Raw genomic sequence first — 19,558 nt, 5'->3', positions numbered from 1 at the left:
TAGTGGGTGGGATCAGTAGGTGTCACTGATCCCACACGATTCTAAGAGGATTTAGAGAAGATCCTTCTCTCTTTGGCAGACACATGAGATGGTCAGCCAATGAGAGGTGGCGGTGGGATATTCCATTTGTCCCTTCATTCCCTGAAGACTCCAGGAACTACTGAGGACTTTCTTCTTCTCCTTCCCACCACCTGAGGTCAATGCTGCAGCCCAGTAAGTGCTTGTTGAATGTTGCATGCATATGTCTATGTATGTGTATCTAAACATGCATGCTGTGCATGGGTGTGGGCTTGTGAATGGTGAGTGCATGTGCATACACTTGTGAATGAGTGTGAGTGTGTATGCATGTGGATGGGTGTGAGTATGTATGTGCTTTTGTGAGTGGATTGGTGAAAGTGAGTGCGCATGTGTGTGCCGCGCACAACTCATGCACATTATGGTCCGCAACTGTCTTATAACACACCTTGATGGAACTCATCTTGCCCCCTTGAGAATTTGTATCATTTACAATGCCCAAAAAACTGGCACCACTATCCTTTACAGCTAACAAACTCACTATCTCTGGTGGGTATTGGCCCACCATCAGCCGGGCACCATTACAATAGAGGCGAAGTGCAGAAAAGAAAAAAACGAGGCAAAAGAAATTTTGCATTTATTCAGCAAGAATCGGGAACAACATCTCTGTATCCATTAGGACAATTTAGGAAAGAGATGGAAATACAACTTTTAAAATAACACTACACCACAACAAACAGCCCCCATTCTCAGATATCAGCATTCGCTCCAATTACTTATTAAATCACCCTGTAAAGCACTCTACTTCCATTTGCTAGGTCCGCACTATAAAAATGCGCATATATACACACATCTCCAAATGCCTCAAAAGAGCAAACGCTCGCAGGTGTCTACATATCTCTATGACTACTGTGATGAAAGTTCCATTATTTCTAATATGATTATATCCATAGCAAAACACAATTATTTTCAACAGTGCACTAATCAGATGGCTGCAGAGATGAGAGCCAGAAAGCTCTACATCACAATCTCTCACATCTGTAAAGGGGTTGGATTTTCCAGTTTTCTAAGATTTAATTAAATACAATCAGGATATATCCTTAATCTAGGTTAGAACTATGTAATGTGGAGAACTTCATTGAAGACAATAAAGCAGTTGCGGCCTACAAAAGCTGGGCGTCATCCTGGACTCCTCACTTTCAATGAACAGACAAGTCAACACCGTCTCCTCATCCTGCTTCAACATTCTTCGCATGCTCAAAAAAACATTTCGTTGGATCCTCACCGAAACTAGGAAAACGATCACCCACGCTCTGGTCACGAGCCGACTGGACTATGGAAACACCCTCTACGCCGGGACTACCGCCAAACTCCAGAAAAAACTCCAGCGAATCCAAAACGCCTCAGCCAGGCTCATATTAGACATCCCGCGTAAAGAACATATCTCTGATCACCTGAAAAACCTCCACTGGCTTCCCGTCAATAAGAGGATCACTTTCCGGCTCCTTACCCACGCACACAAAGCACTATACGAAATCGGACCAGAATGCCTCAACACACGACTGTCCTTCTACACCCCCTCCCGCCAGCTTCGATCTTCCAACCAAGCCCTTGCCACTGTACCTCGCATCAACAAGACCACCATGGGAGGTAGATCCTTCTCCTACCTAGCAGCTAAAACCTGGAACTCACTTCCCACCCACCTTCGCCTTACCCAGAACCACCTAGCATTCAGAAAGCAACTTAAAACGTGGATATTTGACAAGTGATTCCCCACCCCTCCTTATGCGCCTTGAGACCCTCTGGGTATGTAGTGCGCTATATAAATTCTATGACTTGACTTGACTTGTATAGGCCCGGGGCTCTCAACATTACAATACCCTAACCTACACCCTTTGCCAATACTGTTTTATTTAATATTATTTATTTATTATTACACATTGCCAGACAGTGTGACAAACTAATGGTTCTAGCCATACATTCTTCCTCTTGCTGTTTTTATTACTAGCACAAAGCAGCCAGTATAAAGCAATGTGGTAAACCTTGTAGTTAGTTTACACACTCCACCACTAGCACTGCACCACTCACTACACCTTGGTATCTCACATCGGGTTTTAGTAATTACCCCTCTGAAAACTAAAACATCCCTGAGCTCCTCCCTCACAGTGAGGGGGTCGTAGCCCGCACCATGACTAGGCGTCATGGTGCAAGGTGGATTCCCGATGATGAAGCATGCCACCTCTGGTGGGTGAGGGAAACTGTCCTTTAAAGGGAAATCCCCCTCTCCTTCTGGTCAGCCTCTTCATTTCTCTCTCATTCCTTTGATAGACCTGAGGGCCATTTTGTGTGACTGATCTAAAAATAGCTCCCAAAAAGAATACTCTTTGTTTGCACCATCAGGAGCGGTTCTGTGCACGCAGGCCTGGGGGGAGGGAGGGAAAGCGAAAACACGCCGCCATGTGCATACGTGCACATCTCTTGTCCGTACGCAGGCCGCCATGCGCGTGCTCGTGTACATCTCTTTACAGGGCGGACAGAAGATGTGCATGCAGGGACTGGATGCTTTAGTGGCAGCAAAAAAAAAGTCCCCTGAGTATCATGCCACCAGTAAAGCATCCAATCCCCGCGTGCACATCTTCTGTCCCACCGCGTACAAGCCTGGAATCTGTATTGATTTCAAAAGTCTCTCGCCATGGCGAGAGCAGCGCATGCGCTGCTCACCCCAGGCCGAGACCTAAAAACTAAGGGGCATATTAGACAGAACCTCGTTAAAATTATCGCTGTTTTGCTACTTCTAATAGAAGCACAGGTTAGATGTCCTGCACATCTAACCTGGGCTTCGATTGGAATTCTATAATGCATATTAGCAAGCCGATTATCGCCGTTTTAGCAGCAGTTTCCTGCCGCTAAAACAGTGATAATTTTAACGAGGTTCTTGCTAATATGCCCCTAAGGTCCTGATTACCAGTAGCCAATTCTTAAGGCTGCTAATACTGCACATGGGATGGCACCATCTTTACCAAGCAACTCTGAGCCTTCACATCTGAAATGGGAAACAAATTGTTGAAAGTAGAATTATAACACCATTTTCCACATGATCTTTCTGATTTCAAACCACTTTCCATGCATATTTCCCCCTGCTTTTTGGAGGCAGATAAGTTCCCAGAAGTACAGGGCTCTTGGAATTATGGTGTAAGGCTAAGGCTCCTCTGATGATTAAAAAATCCATTTAAATTGCACATGCAATCAACCTCCCAGAGCAGGAAGGCATCCTATCCAGCCCATGAATATGGTGCTTCTATTTTTGTTTTTTAAGGATTTTTAATATTTTTTTGTATTGCGGTATTAGATGTCTACCAGAGGCCAAAAATGAAACAGACCATTGCAAAAGGGACTAGTTGGAAAAATTCAGAGTGAGAGTAAGTGGTTGTTAGAAATGGGGGTATTTTGTTGGCAGAGGTAGGTACCTTTGTCTAAATAGTTTCCCTTGTTTCTAGTCAGAGAAAACGGGATACACACTCTAGATAACCCCTGCTCACCCCCTTGGTAGCTTGGCACGAGCAGACAGGCTTATACCAAAGGCAATTCCTAAAGTATTTATACCAACAATCACAGTAACACAGTGATAACACCACAAATGGACACCCGTCTGGTTTAAAAAAATAAAGTATCGTAATCTAAACTTAACAAGACCAGAACGATAAAAATTCAACATACAAGTATTAAGAAAAATTACTTTCACATTTTTTTAGCAACAGAATCCATAGAAAACTATGGATGCATGATTTCTTGCAAAATACCTGTTGCGACAAAATTCACCAAGCCAAACAGCCGCAGCCCCAGCACACTCAGTGCACTTTACTGCACTTTACTGGGGACCGACCAGTAAATCAAATATGCCAATCAGGGACAACCAATCATAATAACAATTTACACAGAGAGCATATGCACTTTAGCACTGATCAGCAGTGGTAAAGTGGCTAGTGTCATAAAACCAACAACAACAGATCAGGAAAAAATAGGAGGAAGAAGCAAAAAGTTTGGGGATAACCCTGCAAAAAGGGCCAAGTCCAACAGTGGTAAAGAGATTGCTTTTTCTGCACCCTCTGATAATTGAGGGGCTATACAATCAAATATACTTGCATTTGATGATAGTTAATCTAAGCATGTGGTGCATAGATGTGGTATTTTGGCTGCTTTGGAGCTGGACTATGCAAGTGGGCTACATAGATGGCAGGCACTGAGGTCTTGATATAGCACACATCTGCACTTCTCATCAGCTAAGAGACCGGTCAACTGCAGCTTCGCTGCAACATATGTAGTCATCTTTTCAATGTTTTTAAGGTAACACCAGTAAATTGTCCCCTGTTTATATTTTCTTACATTGGGTTGCTGCAGTGGTCTTTGTCCTCAACTCATGCGAGCACACATATAGACAGGAGACAGGAAGATGGTCCTATATGGACTAAACCATAGTTCAGTGTTTCTCAAATTGTGGGTCGCGACTCAGCTGATTTTTGGTGGGTCATGAAAGTCCAAGCAAAAGAGATGCCTATAACATCTATATTTATCTTGCCACAGTTGCTATGCTTCAAAGACAGAGGTCAAATGCAAGGCTATATCCACTGACAAATTGCTGCTTATTTTTTCAACATGGCGATTGGTGCTTACAAACTCCTCGCACTATGTAGTAAGATAAAGAAAAGTAAAGTGAATTATGTGAAAATCTTGCCAGGGTACAGTGAGTGTGACAGGAGAGGCAGTAGGCTGTCATGTTTTCTTAACACACAACAAAATGAAATACCTGTAAATGAACTGTGCACATTCAGCATTTAGGAAAGCAAAAATGAAGCATTTTTTTCTATAATTTTGAAGTTTGGTAGAAATAAAGATTTAAATAGAATCAAAACAAATCAAGACGTTTGGCTTGATGATGCACAAATGATAAATATACACTAAAATCCGATTTCCACACATCATTTGTCTGCAATATAGTTAAATCGGTAAAGCTCTATGTCTGTGAAAACTTTAGAGGCCATTTCAATGGAAAATGTGTTGTCTATAAATGACAGTGCGCTACCACACAATGCTTTAGTTGCATTAAAGAAACTGCCCGCCTCATGTCCAGTAAAGGTAGGTGGTTCCACGAACATTTGTCATTCTAGAAATTAGGTCGTGGTTCCAAAAGGTTTGGGATGCTCTGCTTTAGTTGATTCTAGCTGCTTCCTCAAACTGGCCTATAATGTTATTATTAATAATTGATTATTGGTGTCTAGTTTTCTTTATCAACTTCAGTTTATTTTTCTAACCAGTCCAATTTCTTGTTCTCCCATTTCTGGCTATATGTAATCTAATGCCCAAAACCCATGAGGAGTAAATAGATGCAGCAGAAAACACTTTTCCCAGGCAGGACATTTAATTTAAAAGTTATTACAACGACAACACACGATATTCAGGTTCAATCTGCCAATTACGCCGCATCCTCTCCCCACTTTCAAGGATAGCTACCAGCTGTTTCTGTTTTAGGCGGCGCCAACAAGAGAAATGGACTGGTGCAAATTGCCTCCCGACGACAGCCCCGGCACTTATGTTTTCTTACAAATAAACCACTGTAATTAGTCCAAGCCTGGGGTCACATAATCATGAGCATCTTATTGTTTAAGTTTCTCAAATCTTCTTGCTCAAGGTGAATATTTGCCTTTTTCTGTGAAATAAAAACCCTTTGTAACCAACCAGTAAACTGGGATTTTCACTTCGACTGAAATGCTGAATGTGCATCTAACGGACTATATTGATACTTTCGGGGGCTTCGTGTCCTGTGTCCGTGAGTGTGGAGTCTAGGATGCGCCTAAGATCACGATACATGTGCAACGTCCTCCAGAGGTTGTGAGAGGCGGATGCGCGCGCTCCGGGGCCCCCTTCGATGCTCCAGCTCCCTAAGGTACCACGCGACCAGGAGCAAGAGCCCCATCCGCCCCGTCTGGTGCAGCCTCCGAGCACGAGCATGTTCACTACATATGTACCAGCATCCATTTCAAATGTAATCAGTGCAAAAGAGAACCAACACCAAAATAGCAGCTGTGCAATTGTCATTCGTTCTAATTTGCCTCAAAACACCGGTTTATTCAAATTCTAGCACCAGGCTGACATTCTCTCTGGTCGCAACTACTCCCCCCTTGGCTTTAGCCCACTCCCCCAGGATGAATACCGGCCCTGCGGAGAGCAAGACTGTGAGTGCCCACAGCAGTGTCTCACACACTTCCGCAGCAGTGGCGGGCACTCGCGGGGTGGCATATTTGAGACTTGGGTGCACAGTAAAGCACCACTTAGAAGACTAACAGAAATTAAGCATAGAGGGGCAGATTTACAAGCCCCTTGCGTCACTTTTAACATGGGAAACGTGACGCAAAAGTGGCGCAAGGGGTTTGTAAATCTGCCCCAGAGTCTCTTCATTCAGCACCTGTCTGTATGTAAAGCGCGTGACATCCTTCCCACTGGTACCTTCCCAATAATACAGTGGCTCCGTTACATCTCAGAGAGCAGTGAGGGGTGCTTACCATCAGCCTGCACCACCGCGAGGTTCAGCAGCAGGACGGCGGCCGCCAGACTCCCCCAGGGCCAGTCCCGCCGACCCATCGTGCGCTGCCCTGAGGGTCCGGCCGGGGGTGAGGTGCTCCTGGGCAGGGGTTCGCTGAGGGAGGGCAGGACGGGGCTGAGACACAGCGGGCACGGGGCGGTGGGAAGTGCGCGTGAACTCCCGGAGAGGGACCAGGAGCAGTGCGGGCGGGAGCCTGGGAGCCGCTTTATCCGGGCCGGACAGCGCAGATGGGCAGCTGGTGTGAAAAGTCACATCGCTCCGTTACTGAATGCCTGCTGCTGGGTCAGGTCGGAGCAGACGGGAAAGGGCGACGAGGGGGAGGCGGGGAGAGCCGCTGAGCTCCAGGTACCGGTGACAGGAGGCAGAGCCAAGCGGCAAGGGCATCTCTGGGGGCTGGTCCCAGGAGACATGTCACTGCGCACCGCCTGTACCCCTCGAGGCGCGGGCGCAGCTCCTTGTACCGGGAGGATTCTGCTGTCAGCCAGGAAGGTGTCGCTCAAATCCTGCGCTTCTTAATCTTCCGCTGGTGAAGGTGAGGCTCAGAGCGAAGTGAGCTGCACGGGAGGGTGAGAGCAGAGCAGCTCTGACCGAACTCCAAGTCCACCCTGCATCAGTCAGCCTCCCAGCAACCACAGGCCAACTGCATGCCCGCAGCAGCGGCAGGAGGGGCGCCCACTCAGCCTGCAAAAAAACAACCTCCGCACTGTTTACTCTTTCCTCAAACACACCTATTAAGGGTGAATCGCCTGGCTCAGAACTAACGGGCAACAGGAGCAAAGGGAAGTGTCCAAGATCACGGGTTGCGGCACACCCCACTGCGCCAGACACTCTATGTATCATAAATTGACTACCATAGTCAACATGGACGATGAATTTGTTTGTTTGCAAACTTTCATCATACTCAATTGGCCTGTAAAGGTTAGCTTTTTGAGGTTGTGCTAGAAAGCAAGTAAAAAGCCCGCAGCTAAAATAAGCTGGACCCTCCTGTAAAGCCAAGCACGTCACAGCACACAAGGGAAAACATGCCTTAAAACAAAGTGTTTGCCTGTAAGTGCCTTCTCGGTGGCGGAAATCTGAATATTTAGTACTCTAAACCCATTTCCCACACATTCAGTTCAGATCTGCAGAGAACCCAGGAGCCCTTCGCAGAGACAGGACCATCAATTGGCTTCAAATGTGATCACTGTATCATATTCATAATGTTTGTGTTCCCAAAAATTCCCACAGCCTTCACAACTCCAAAAAGTAAACACACACGGACGTGACAACTGCAGAATTCTATGATGCACTACTTATAGAGCTCAACTTTCACATTTCGTAGGCCCCACGGCACTTTAGGTTTTCAATTAGCCTGCTACAGCAAGTGGAGACCAATTGAGTGAGGAAGAGAAGTAAATAACATGACAGAAAATAAAGACTAATTTGAGCATGTACAGCACTCTGCTGCCTTTTGGCTAGGGTTGAAATATGGAAATACCACCAGCCTAAGTATTTAAGTGGGCGGACAACTCCACTCAGCCAGTGGAGTTTGCAGTTTTTTGCTGAAAAACTGTGCGAAGGGTGCAGACCTGAGTTTTTCTTCTTGCGCGTCTCACCAACGTTAAGTTGGTGCGCTTGAGCACTTGAGCAAGGGAAATCATACCCTAGATCACCTCCCCGCGAGATTTCTCAACGAGGGTGGTCACTAACACTTGAGTTGAGAAACCTGCCGCTCGAGAAGAACGCCTACTCGAGCGGTAGAAAGAAGCAGCGCCCTCCTGCAGTGCGTGTGGTGCTGTTCACACTGATTATATAGCGAGGGACAAACTCCAGGTGCTAAAAATCTGCGCTTCTTTTCGAACTCCACGGCTTCAGGAACTCCACGGGGCACATCAGAGTTTTTCAGCACTACACAGAGTTCCGTGTAGCAGAACTCCATGAGCTCTAACCAGGCCTACTTACAACTGGCTTACCTAAGTCATGTCTTGACAAAGGCTATCAATACATCTTCATCAACACTTTCCACCCAATAATACAATACAGGCCATCATTTGCTATACACCTGTAATTGGCCATTCTGAAAAAACAGCCTAATGACAACCCTTAAAGACAACTCTTATACCCTCCTTTACACAAAATCCATATACTCATCAGTCAGCCACCAGATCAAGAACATTTTCGGTACCAGACCCACATAGATCATACAACAAAACAATTCGACTCTTTCACGTTTGTGGGTAGCTCAATCTCCTAATTTCAGGATCTGTCCACAGTCACCCTGATAAAATGCAAAATCTTAAATGACATTACCTCTACTTTATGCCAGAAATCAACCCCAATAGGTGGAGGTACCACCTAAACCTGTTCTTCACCAGCGGAGTTAAGGAACACCTGGTTTGTCGCCACCTTTGGGCCTGCTGATGTACCAAATAAACGATTCAGCCAGAGACTGTGGATGAAATCCCTAATCCCCAGTGCTTGAAGAGAAGCTCATGGATGTCTAGTGCCATCAGACAATGATTGATTCACTGACTTTGCCAGAATGCTCCTCACTTCCTGGCATGTGGGTCACTTATCCTTTAGTCCCTAATATCGGGCAAGGTTAGACAGTTCTCTCTGGATCCCCCGTTTCTTCTTGATGGCTCATTCTTGCTCCATTCAGATAACCCCATTTCCTTTGTTGCTGAAGTTTGTTGCAAGGGCTCCCCCTTGTTATGGCACCTTGAGTGGTCCTTGGCCCAAGGCTGGTTTGACCCAGATGCTGTCTCCTGTCTTTAGGGGGTGAATGCTCTCCTTACCCGACTTGATTATTTATGTTAATGCAGACAACGTCCTCTGGAGGTACGAGGGACTGGGTCAGGGGATAGTAGTGAGCTTAAAAGAGACCCATTCCTGTCTTTTATCCTTCACCTGTGAAGGTAGATTGCAGAAGATAATGAGGGCAACTCTATACAAGTATCAAGCCAGGGGAGGAGTTGATCTCCCAGAGGTGTCCCGTTACGAATAGCAGCCCAAATCAGCAAGTTATAAAGTGGATGTGGACAGAGAGGATGAAATCCTAGGTAATAGTAGGGAGGACTCTCCTCCATTCTAAGGCAGCATCTACTTTGGCTTCCTCCATTTCGCAAACCATGCAAAGCTGCATATCCATACACTGTACGCGCATTACTAGGAGGGCCTGGTTTGCACCAACTGGGGCACGCCCTTTTCATCTCCTTTGACTTCACTACACTCTAGCCTTTCATCCAGGTCAGCACAACTCACCTTTCTTGCAACATGATGTGAAAGGCCCAGTGCAAAAGGGCGGAGCATTTGAGCAAATCAAACACTCACCCCCAGTCAACTGATCTGAGTTTAATCCATCACCATTCTTTAGCTAACTCTGCCACCCCAGTTCAGACATGGCCATATGCAAATCAGTCTGACCCTGTGCCTCATGGGAACAGTCCAGCCCGAACTGCCAAGCCATGTCTTCCCTGGACCGGAAACAAGCATCCTGGGACCGGTTTCGGATTCATAATCCTCATCAGCCAGGCTATCTTGAATCCAGTGGCAAAGTGAGCAAGGGACTCATGTCTGAGCATACCCTGCCAACTTAAGGCGAACAAAGCGATACAAAAGGGGATGATGGACAGAGCGTTTGAGCAAATCAAACACTCACCCTCAGTCAACTGATATGGGTTTAATCCATCACCATTCTTTAGCTCACTCTGCCACCCCAGTTCAGACATGGTGATATGCAAATCAGTCTGACCCTGTGCCTCATGGGAACAGTCCAGCCCTAACTGCCAAGCCATGTCTTCCCTGGAAGGGAAACAAGCATCCTGGGACCGGTTTCGGATTCATAATCCTCATCAGCCAGGCTATCTTGAATCCAGTGGCAAAGTGAGCAAGGGACTCACGTCTGAGCATACCCTGCCAACTTAGGGCGAACAAAGCGATACAAAAGGGGATGATGGACGGAGCGTTTGAGCAAATCAAACACTCACCCCCAGTCAACTGATCTGGGTTTAATCCATCACCATTCTTTAGCTCACTCTGCCACCCCAGTTCAGACATGGCCATATGCAAATCAGTATGACACTGTGCCTCATGGGAACAGTCCAGCCCGAACTGCCAAGCCATGTCTTCCCTGGTCCGGAAACAAGTATCTTGGGACCGGTTTCGGATTCATAATCCTCATCAGCCAGGCTATCTTGAATCCAGTGGCAAAGTGAGCAAGGGACTCACGTCTGAGCATACCCTGCCAACTTAGGGCGAACAAAGCGATACAAAAGGGGAGGATGGACGGAGCGTTTGAGCAAATCAAACACTCACCCCCAGTCAACTGATCTGGGTTTAAACCATCACCATTCTTTAGCTCACTCTGCCACCCCAGTTCAGACATGGCCATATGCATATCAGTCTGACCCTGTGCCTCATGGGAACAGTCCAGCCCGAACTGCCAAGCCATGTCTTCCCTGGACAGGAAACAAGCATCCTGGGACCGGTTTCGGATTCATAATCCTCATCAGCCAGGCTATCTTGAATCCAGTGGCAAAGTGAGCAAGGGACTCACGTTTGAGCATACCCTGCAACTTAGGGCGAACAAAGCGATAGAAAAGGGGATGATGGACGGAGTGTTTGAGCAAATCAAACACTCACCCCCAGTCAACTGATCTGGTTTTAATCCATCACCATCTTTAGCTCACTCTGCAACTCCAGTTCAGACATGGCCATATGCAAATCAGTCTGACCCTGTGCTTCATGAAAGGCCCCGTAGACTATGCAATTTTTTTTAAAAATGGTAACATTGAATATTGCAAGGCCAGTTATCTCTCCAGAGAAGAAAAAGGTTCAAAATGTTACAAGCTTTGCATAGGGTGGGCATGGCTATGAAGTGAGCCAAGAGCGGCTGTGAACTAACCACGCTAAAAATTATACTTGAACATGACTCTACTCGAAAATCATATCTCCCATCTTTATCAGGCTTTGGATGGAGAACCTGAGCTTGTGGACAATTGTAAGGCCTAGTGGAAGGAAGAACTGGGACAAATCTTTGGGGAAGTTATATATAATGCCATATCACAATGGGCTGCAACCTCCTCTATCAGTTCCAAATACACAGAAAGAGCCTTCAATATTAATGGAAATTCATTTTATATATTTACTTTAAATATAGAACAAAAAATAAAAATGCTACATTCCTATTACAATTAATTTAGAAATAAAATACAATTAATTGAAAGAAATTACATAAAAAATATCTTTCTAGAATTTAAATCTAAATGAAAAATGAAATCCCATAATATGCATTCACAAATATTAAAACTGGTTTGTAGAATTCATAAAAAATAATTTTATTATTAAAATTAGAATTCTTTAAAATTGATGCAATTATTTTTAAATGCAATTTATTGTCACTTTAGTTTTTTAATTCAAATAGGTATTCACATATTTCATAATTAAATAATAAATACATACTATTTGTATGTCTTTTTTAACATTAGTGTATATTTATTTTCATCTTAACCAATTTCCAATTATTTAAATTCATTTAATATTATTCCGTATTGAGTTTTATTTTAAGCTCCTACTTCTATTATTTTGTATAGGAAATTGTTACAGTACCAGTGGCTGGTCACGTGCAGTGCTGGACTTATTACTAATGTGAAAGTTACTACAAAAATGCAGTTTGTGTATACTAAAAAGTAATTATCTTGCTCAAAAGTGTAAACGTATTTAAAAATGCAGTTTGTGAATCAGCCTCAAAATTTTCAAGACACTTTAGTGAGATGGACAGCCAGCAGTAGAGGACACAAATACAGAGGCAGAGTAATATAAAACAGTAGGGGAATAATTCACACAAAAACACTGAAGTGAGTAGATCTGCTCATAAGTAAATCTAGTCCTACTCCTAGTTGCAAATCTCCTCTTTGTTTGCTTTTCAGAATTTCCCAGTGGAGATTTACACTTAGCTGGAACTGGGGTGTCCCTCTCTGAAAAATAACCGCACATCCAAAACTTTACAGTAGTCCCAAGAGCAAAAGAGGGAAGTACTATGCGCCCACTCAAAGAAAGAATGACAGAACATTTCAGTGCCCTTAAAAATATGGACCAGAGATATCCAATTGGTTGCCATGCAGCTAATTGTGCTGAGTATAAGAAAAGTTTGGGATTTCAATTCCATGGTATAGAGGCCATATACAGTGACCTAAGGGGCGGTGACAAGGAACAGAAATTAAGACAGTGTGAGGCTAGATGGATCCTTAAACTTCGTGCGGTGGAAAGCGGAATTAATGTTGATCAAGAACTGCATTATTTTCTTTGATTTAAGGATGTTTATTGCCCATCTGTATTTAATGCCTGTCAAGCTTTACACATTTTTGATGTATAATTTTTTTAATTTATAATTATACGTGCTGGTGTTTCCTATAAGATGTGACAGTGACAGTAATATGCCCCTTGTTGTGAATTGAGGCTTCAATTTGCTAATATGTATGGAAATTGTCTGTGCTTATCACCTTTACCTTTGGGGTGCCTCTCTTTTCTTTTGCATGCTCTCTTTCTAACTCGTTTCTCACCTCTTACAATTTGTATTACAATTACTCTTTAATGTTGATTCTCCAGTTCGGATTTGAATTTGGGCTTTGGAATTTTTCCGATTTTAGAATAACTGATAAATAATCAGAGACCTGTAGATGACGTGATTTGGATTCCATCGTGCGATGTTTGACTGGTCCGTCATTTATTTTTAATACGGGATACAACAATGGTGTCCTTTTAATACGTGTACGCTAGTATATTAATACTCGCCTATCCGTGAAAAATTTGGACGATTGTGTGACTAAACTTGGCATTTTCAACAAAGGGTTCTTCGAATTGTGAGTGAGATTTCAACAAATCTAACTTTAATAATGTTATTTTATAACTCTAAGATGGCGGCCTTTGGTAATACGGGATAGTTTGATGATGTCCTATGTTTATTTCTGAGCCCACTGAGAAGTGTGGCGCGATCGGGTATTTAAACGCCAGATCATGGCGGTCCCGGTTGATTATGGATTTGGAACCCACTTGATGTCGAAGGGAGTATTCTCCCAGGTAAGTGCATAGAGGAGGATATGGGTTACTTTATAGTATGCATATTATCTGAGAATGGCCGATATAGGAGTTTAACGGGACTTTATGCATTTGAATTTAGATTACATTGAGGCATACACAGATAGGCTCTTGCCTGTGTTTCCGCTCTATGGAATGAATCGTCTTGGGTTTATATCACCTTTTACCCTTTTTTTTAGACCATAATTGTTAGATATGTCACGTCGCAATGGAGATAATGTTTTAAAATGTTTCCAAGACTAGGCTTGTATTTTTCCTGCCAATCCCCGATAATATAGTGGGAGATTAGGATATCTGGGTGGTCTTTAGAATATGCCGATTATGACAAATATCATGGTATACAGCTCTAATGAGTTTGCGATTTGGGGTTTTAAATACTTGGAAATATTAATAAATGTTTGGGACCTTATTTGATCCCCATGACCCTCAATGAGCTTTGGTCTTATCCCTGAGTATTTATTGTGTCCGTAGCATATTGAGAAATTGTATTTATAGGTAAGATTAAAACGTTAGGATATAGCGATACGATTGTTTGATATATATATCGTTTTACTTCTCTTTTTCTGCAGATATAATGATTTTATTATTCTACCTGAACAACTCTGATTTGTGAAAACAGATAGAGGTAACTTTTCTTGTATAAATGGGGGCGGTTCCCCTGCACTTTGCCTCTATTAAAAGGACCCGCATTAACAATAATATAACGATGACGGCCATTGTTGGTGAAACATCTATTAGGCTCACTTACTTTATCTCTCGCCATTTTTGTATGTTTACAGTCGATGAAGGATAAATCCTGGTATACATACACAATATTAGAGGCTTAATAGGACTTGATGAGTTGAATTAGCAGTTGGATTATGAATACTAAGTTGAATATGGCCCTAATTAATATTTTGTTTCTAGTTTAGTTTATACTATCACACAAGAAATATTTGCTCCTTGGAATTGGCTATCGTGTCTCTGAAGATAAATATCTTTGGTGAGTAAACTGTCTGAATTTCGGATTGATGACGCGTTTCAGAGAGTAGTCGTCTCTTTTTACAAAAGTCGCAAATGACATCGTTTGACTTAATTTCAATACTAAGGCCGTTTAGTATGCTTTGGGCGAACATCTAGACTTGGCAACTATGCGATCTCGTTTCATTTCTCGTTTCTTGTTCTGTTAATATCTTGGGTATAAGGTTTTTGTTTATAGCTTGGGTGATCAATTTATTTGATACCTATTCAACCTCGAGTTATCTCATGCCTTCTGCCTTTTCTTCTCTGTATGGCAATGGATCTAATGATGAACAATATCGTCTGGTTTTGCCTCCTGCCTTTGTTACGTCAAACTACCGATTGGCACTTATGTGACCTTCTTTCTATCATGCACTTCTCTATTCTGTCTTTTTTGACTAAACTATAATGGTGTTAGGTGTGTCTTTACAATTATTGGTGATGGTGTGGTTTCATGTATTTCTAGAGAATTGTATATATTATATACCCCTTTTAATTTTTATTGTAGCCCTGAAGAAGTCATTGGGTGACTATTACCCGTGACGAAACACGTGTTGGCATTGGTTTCTGTTCTGTTGGCTAAATCTTGTATGAATTCTATGGATTATGAAGATTGAGAATATGATGAAGATCATTTGATGTGTGAAGAGAAAAGAAAAGAGAAAGAAAATAAAAAGAACTGATTTAATGAACTCTGCAAAAGAAAGAATTTGATTTGGTTCATCTTTTCTCTTAACTACTAGAAATTGTTTGTTTGTGCTCGGGGACAATTTATCCTTTTCATTATATTCTCAGTTTCACAGAGGATTTTTTTGGGGACGTAAGTGGCCGTTTTTCCCTTGTTCCCTTGAGCCACTTACTTGGAGAATACTGAACTAGTTGGTGCTTTTCAAGAGTTACCCAGCCACTACTTTGTAATTCTTCACAAGAGGAATATGTTCTGCTACTGTTTTCTTGGGATTCAGGCTACTTGCATTCTCCTTTGTCTCCTCTTGTGTCTCTTTTGCCAACTTGCTCCTTTGGAACTCTGCCATTTCTGTCTTGTCCCCTGGTATCTCCCTAAATGTATGCGCTGATGAAGTATACATCTCAGCTTGTCCTTTCTCAGTTGAGCTCCATGGTGCTCTAGAAAAGGAATGTATAACACAATTTTGAGTAGAAAATATTGTGCTAACCAAATACTGTGAGAAAAACATTGAGAACCATAATAGTGCATTTCTTAAAACACCATAAAAATACCATAAGTATCAACAAAAAAAATCTTCTTTGAAAACATTCGAAAACCAATAATATTGAAAATAAAGATATAGAATATCAAAATAGCAATAAAACACTAAAACTAATGTCCTACCAGTAAAAATATTGTTAACAAATATATTGACTCTGGTAGTATCATTATAAATATTTAAAACATTATTTAAAAACAAAAAATAACGTGCTACAGCAAAAAACAAAATATGCATTTACCTTGTGAGTAATGAATACAGCACATAAAAATATCACTTTAAATAGTGTCTTGCATACATTGTAATATCTAAAAAAAGAACATCTAATTAGATGATTAACAAATAGTAAAACAGAACTATTGTAAAAAAAAGCATAAAGATGTACAAGAAAATCACACAGACTGCTGCACAGCCAGTCCACAACAAAAGTGATCGTCACACATCCAGACTTGAAGCCTTCCAGCACTTACACCATTACTCAATCAGAGGAAACAAAGTGTATCTTGCAAAAAGTGTAAGTTTACCAGCTCTCTACCACTAAAAACCATAACCTAAAGCACAGTTTCTAAGCATAATTATAAGCAAAGCAAATAAAATGTATATTCTTTCTTTTATATATTCCAAATGCAAAATATGCAAAAGCAGGAAAACAGCTCTTAGAAAAGGGAAAACATGAGAAATTCTGCACAAACCAAGAACAATTAAAAAAAGAAGATTGTAAGTGTAAAATGCAAATTGTTACACATTGTTATTATGGGCCTCATTATGATTTCCATGAGACCGACACAGACATGCCGTCGGGTTTGGTCCCACTAACATTTATGTATGGGGTCCACCTGCTACATTACGATGCGGTGGGCGGAGGGACTGTCTGAGGTGCTTCCAACGGGCTCAAGGAGTCCTTCAGTGCATCAGAAAACCCCTAATGACGGTAGAGCCATGCTCGTCTCCACCATGGGCATTATGATGGCACTTTCCAACAGCCTTTTCACGTCGGCCTCTCTGACATGGAAAGTCTCTTTGGATGCCCTTAGAAGGGCCCTCGTCCCCCCTGGCCCTCTGATATGGGGCTGTGAGGCACCTATGGGGTCCTCCCAAACATTCAAACATCCATTTTACTATGGCAGCTTGTGCTGCGGGCCTTTTCCGCCCACTGCACAAGCTTCCATAGTAAAATGGATGTTTCAGACTGCCCTAATACCTTAAACTGAAGTTGGAACTGCCGACTTACTGTCGGGGAGTTCCAGATCGCGACGGTGTCGGGCAGACGTACGTCCACCCAATTTCATAATGAGCCCCTTAGTCTTTACATTGTAACCCTACATAATTAAGGAATTAAAATGCATTGCATTTTTATTCTCATCTCCTTCACAGAAACCAAAAAGTCCAATACAGTTAAGTAAATAGTGTCACAGAAAGGGAAGCAACAACTAAACCAGATGATTTATACACATATCAAAGAGAACACTACCAAAACAACAAGCATTGGCATAGCCAATAGGTCTCACCTTTGAGACCTTATGTGTTTAGCCAGAGCTATTGGCTCTGACAATGTCTTTGAGGTATGTTATAGAGCACTGAGGCTTCTGTGCAGCATGTTGAAAAGTTATTAAAAAAGCGGGTTTCTGTTGCGGTGGCTCACGCTCCTTTTGAACACTCTTTTCCCTGCTGCTGATGCCCTACCCTGGTGGGACCGCTGTCCCAGGGTATCTTTCTCCTCCCAGCGCTGTTGTTGCCAGCATCTAACACCCTGTTGGGAACTTCAACATCTAGGGTGCAACAAAGTCGCTTCAGGTGTTGCTGACGAGGGGGAGGCACCGGAGCATCTCTGCGCATACAGCGCAGCCTCTCCCCCCGTAGTGTGGGTTTCTGTTACGGTAGCTCACGCTCCTTTTGGACACTCTTTTCCCTGCTGCTGATGCCCTACCCTGGTGGGACCGCTGTCCCAGGGTATCTTTCTGCTCCCAGCGCTATAGTTGCCCGCATCTAAAACCCTGCTGATAACTTCAACATCCAGGGTGCAACGTGAGTCACTTCCAATGTGTTGCTGAAGAGGGAGAGGCACCGGAACATCTCCGCGCATAAAGCGCAGCCTCTACCCCGCAGCGCGGGACGTGCCGGTCGACGCCCGGGCTAAGGGCGGGCCCATCTGAGCCCGCCAGAGACCGAAGGAGACTTGGCTGGGCCACCGCCTGACACCGCACTAACTGTGTAAGCCGACAAGTAGTCTGTGTAACTTTGCATTTGTGTTTTGTTCTCCCGTTTCTTAAGCCAGGGGGCAACGAGTAAAAACAAACGTAAAGGGGGCGGGGGTCCAGGAGTAGAGGGAACTTTGGATGCATTCCTTAGTCACGCAGAATCTGCGTTACTGCACCAGATCCAACTTACAGAACGCAGACTCTCGTTAGAACCCCTACAACCCCTCACAGGAATGGCACTCACCCTGGTACCCGAGCACAACACAACAGCTGACTGTACCCCCCAGCTAAGTCACACAGCTCTGGTATACTTGCAATCTGGGCTACCTATAGTACCTAGTACAAACAGTATCACTTCTACCCCGCCTGCCTCCCCAGCCAAAGTACTTACCAGGCGGCAAAGGTGTACACAGGTTCATGGTGGCAAACCCGTACAAAAAAAGAGGAAAGCACATGGCTTACCAAAGACCAGTTATCAGGCCCCCAAAATGGTGAAACGAAAGCTCGCCACAACAGGAAGTGAGGGAGGTTTGAAATCAGCATCTATTCCTACAAATTTGGGTGCTGGTCACATTAACACTATTGTTACAGAGGAACAGCCATCCTGTACTATTGAGGTTGATTTTCTAAACAAAGTTGAAGAGAAGCCTCTAGCTCTGATCGATCCACTGATGTTGAAACTGTCTGCAATAGATACTAGATTAGCCAAAATAGAACAGCATATTTTCAAAGCTTCTCAACCTTCTTGTGGGGATTGACAGGAAGGAATGGCTAGTACCCGACAGGAGAGCAAACTTGATAATATATTACATACCAATTTAGCAGCAAGCCCTCCCCCTTCCAGGGTAGTTGTTTCTACGGCCACCTCTCTGGTAAATCCCCCTCAAAGTGCTACATCGGCTCACATAGCAGGGATATTGGGTCCTCGGGTCCACTGCTAAGTATGGGTGAAGATACGAATTCCCATATGTCCCTCCACCTCCCACCAGAAGCAACACCATACACTATAGTACTGGCCAATGTTCCAAAACTCCCAACCAATGCTCAGGAACATTGGTCTTCCTTAAAGAACAAGGCACTACACCTGTTGAGTACTAGGACTGGAGTAAGGAACCATCTCTTTTCAGAATTTAAGATGGTACGAAGAATACCTTGGATCAGTAAATCCCACAAGGCTTTGAGCGGAGACTGCGTGGTGCTAAGATTTAGGTCTGCGGGTCTGGTCCAGTTAATATTGGATAGGGCAGGGTTTTGTCGCCTAAGTAAGGAAGATATTAATATACTTCCGTTGTTTTTTTTATCAAACAGGTGCTAACCACGGAAGGGGAATATTGAGGGAACCTGTTATTAATTTGGGCCCATATAACTACGCAGTCCCTTCTTATAATAGATTTGAAGAATTTGCTCCACTGGATGATATCGATTGACTTGAACTCAACTCCAGT

The 19,558-nt window shown here is 43.4% G+C and overlaps 1 protein-coding gene across 2 annotated transcripts in view; it reads right to left on the bottom strand.

Annotated features, from left to right (window-relative positions):
• SUSD5 (sushi domain containing 5) overlaps nt 1–6,859 on the bottom strand; it is a 528,474-nt gene extending 521,615 nt beyond the window's left edge. The window contains exon 1 of one of the 2 annotated variants that reach the window (XR_015309865.1): nt 6,573–6,859. Coding sequence is in view for 1 of the 2 variants with exons in the window: in XM_086964685.1 (XP_086820811.1) it covers nt 6,573–6,651 (79 nt within the window). In the remaining variant the exon portion in view is untranslated. The remainder of the gene's footprint in view (nt 1–6,572) is intronic. The other variant, XM_086964685.1, reaches the window with a different exon arrangement.
• Between the last annotated feature and the right edge of the window lie 12,699 nt (nt 6,860–19,558).

Source organism: Lissotriton vulgaris, chromosome 4_1 (assembly GCF_964263255.1).
Source record: "Lissotriton vulgaris chromosome 4_1, aLisVul1.2, whole genome shotgun sequence".
NCBI lineage: Eukaryota > Metazoa > Chordata > Amphibia > Caudata > Salamandridae > Lissotriton > Lissotriton vulgaris.
The sequence above is the reverse complement of the archived record's forward strand: the minus strand, read 5'-3'. Positions and strand labels throughout refer to the sequence as shown.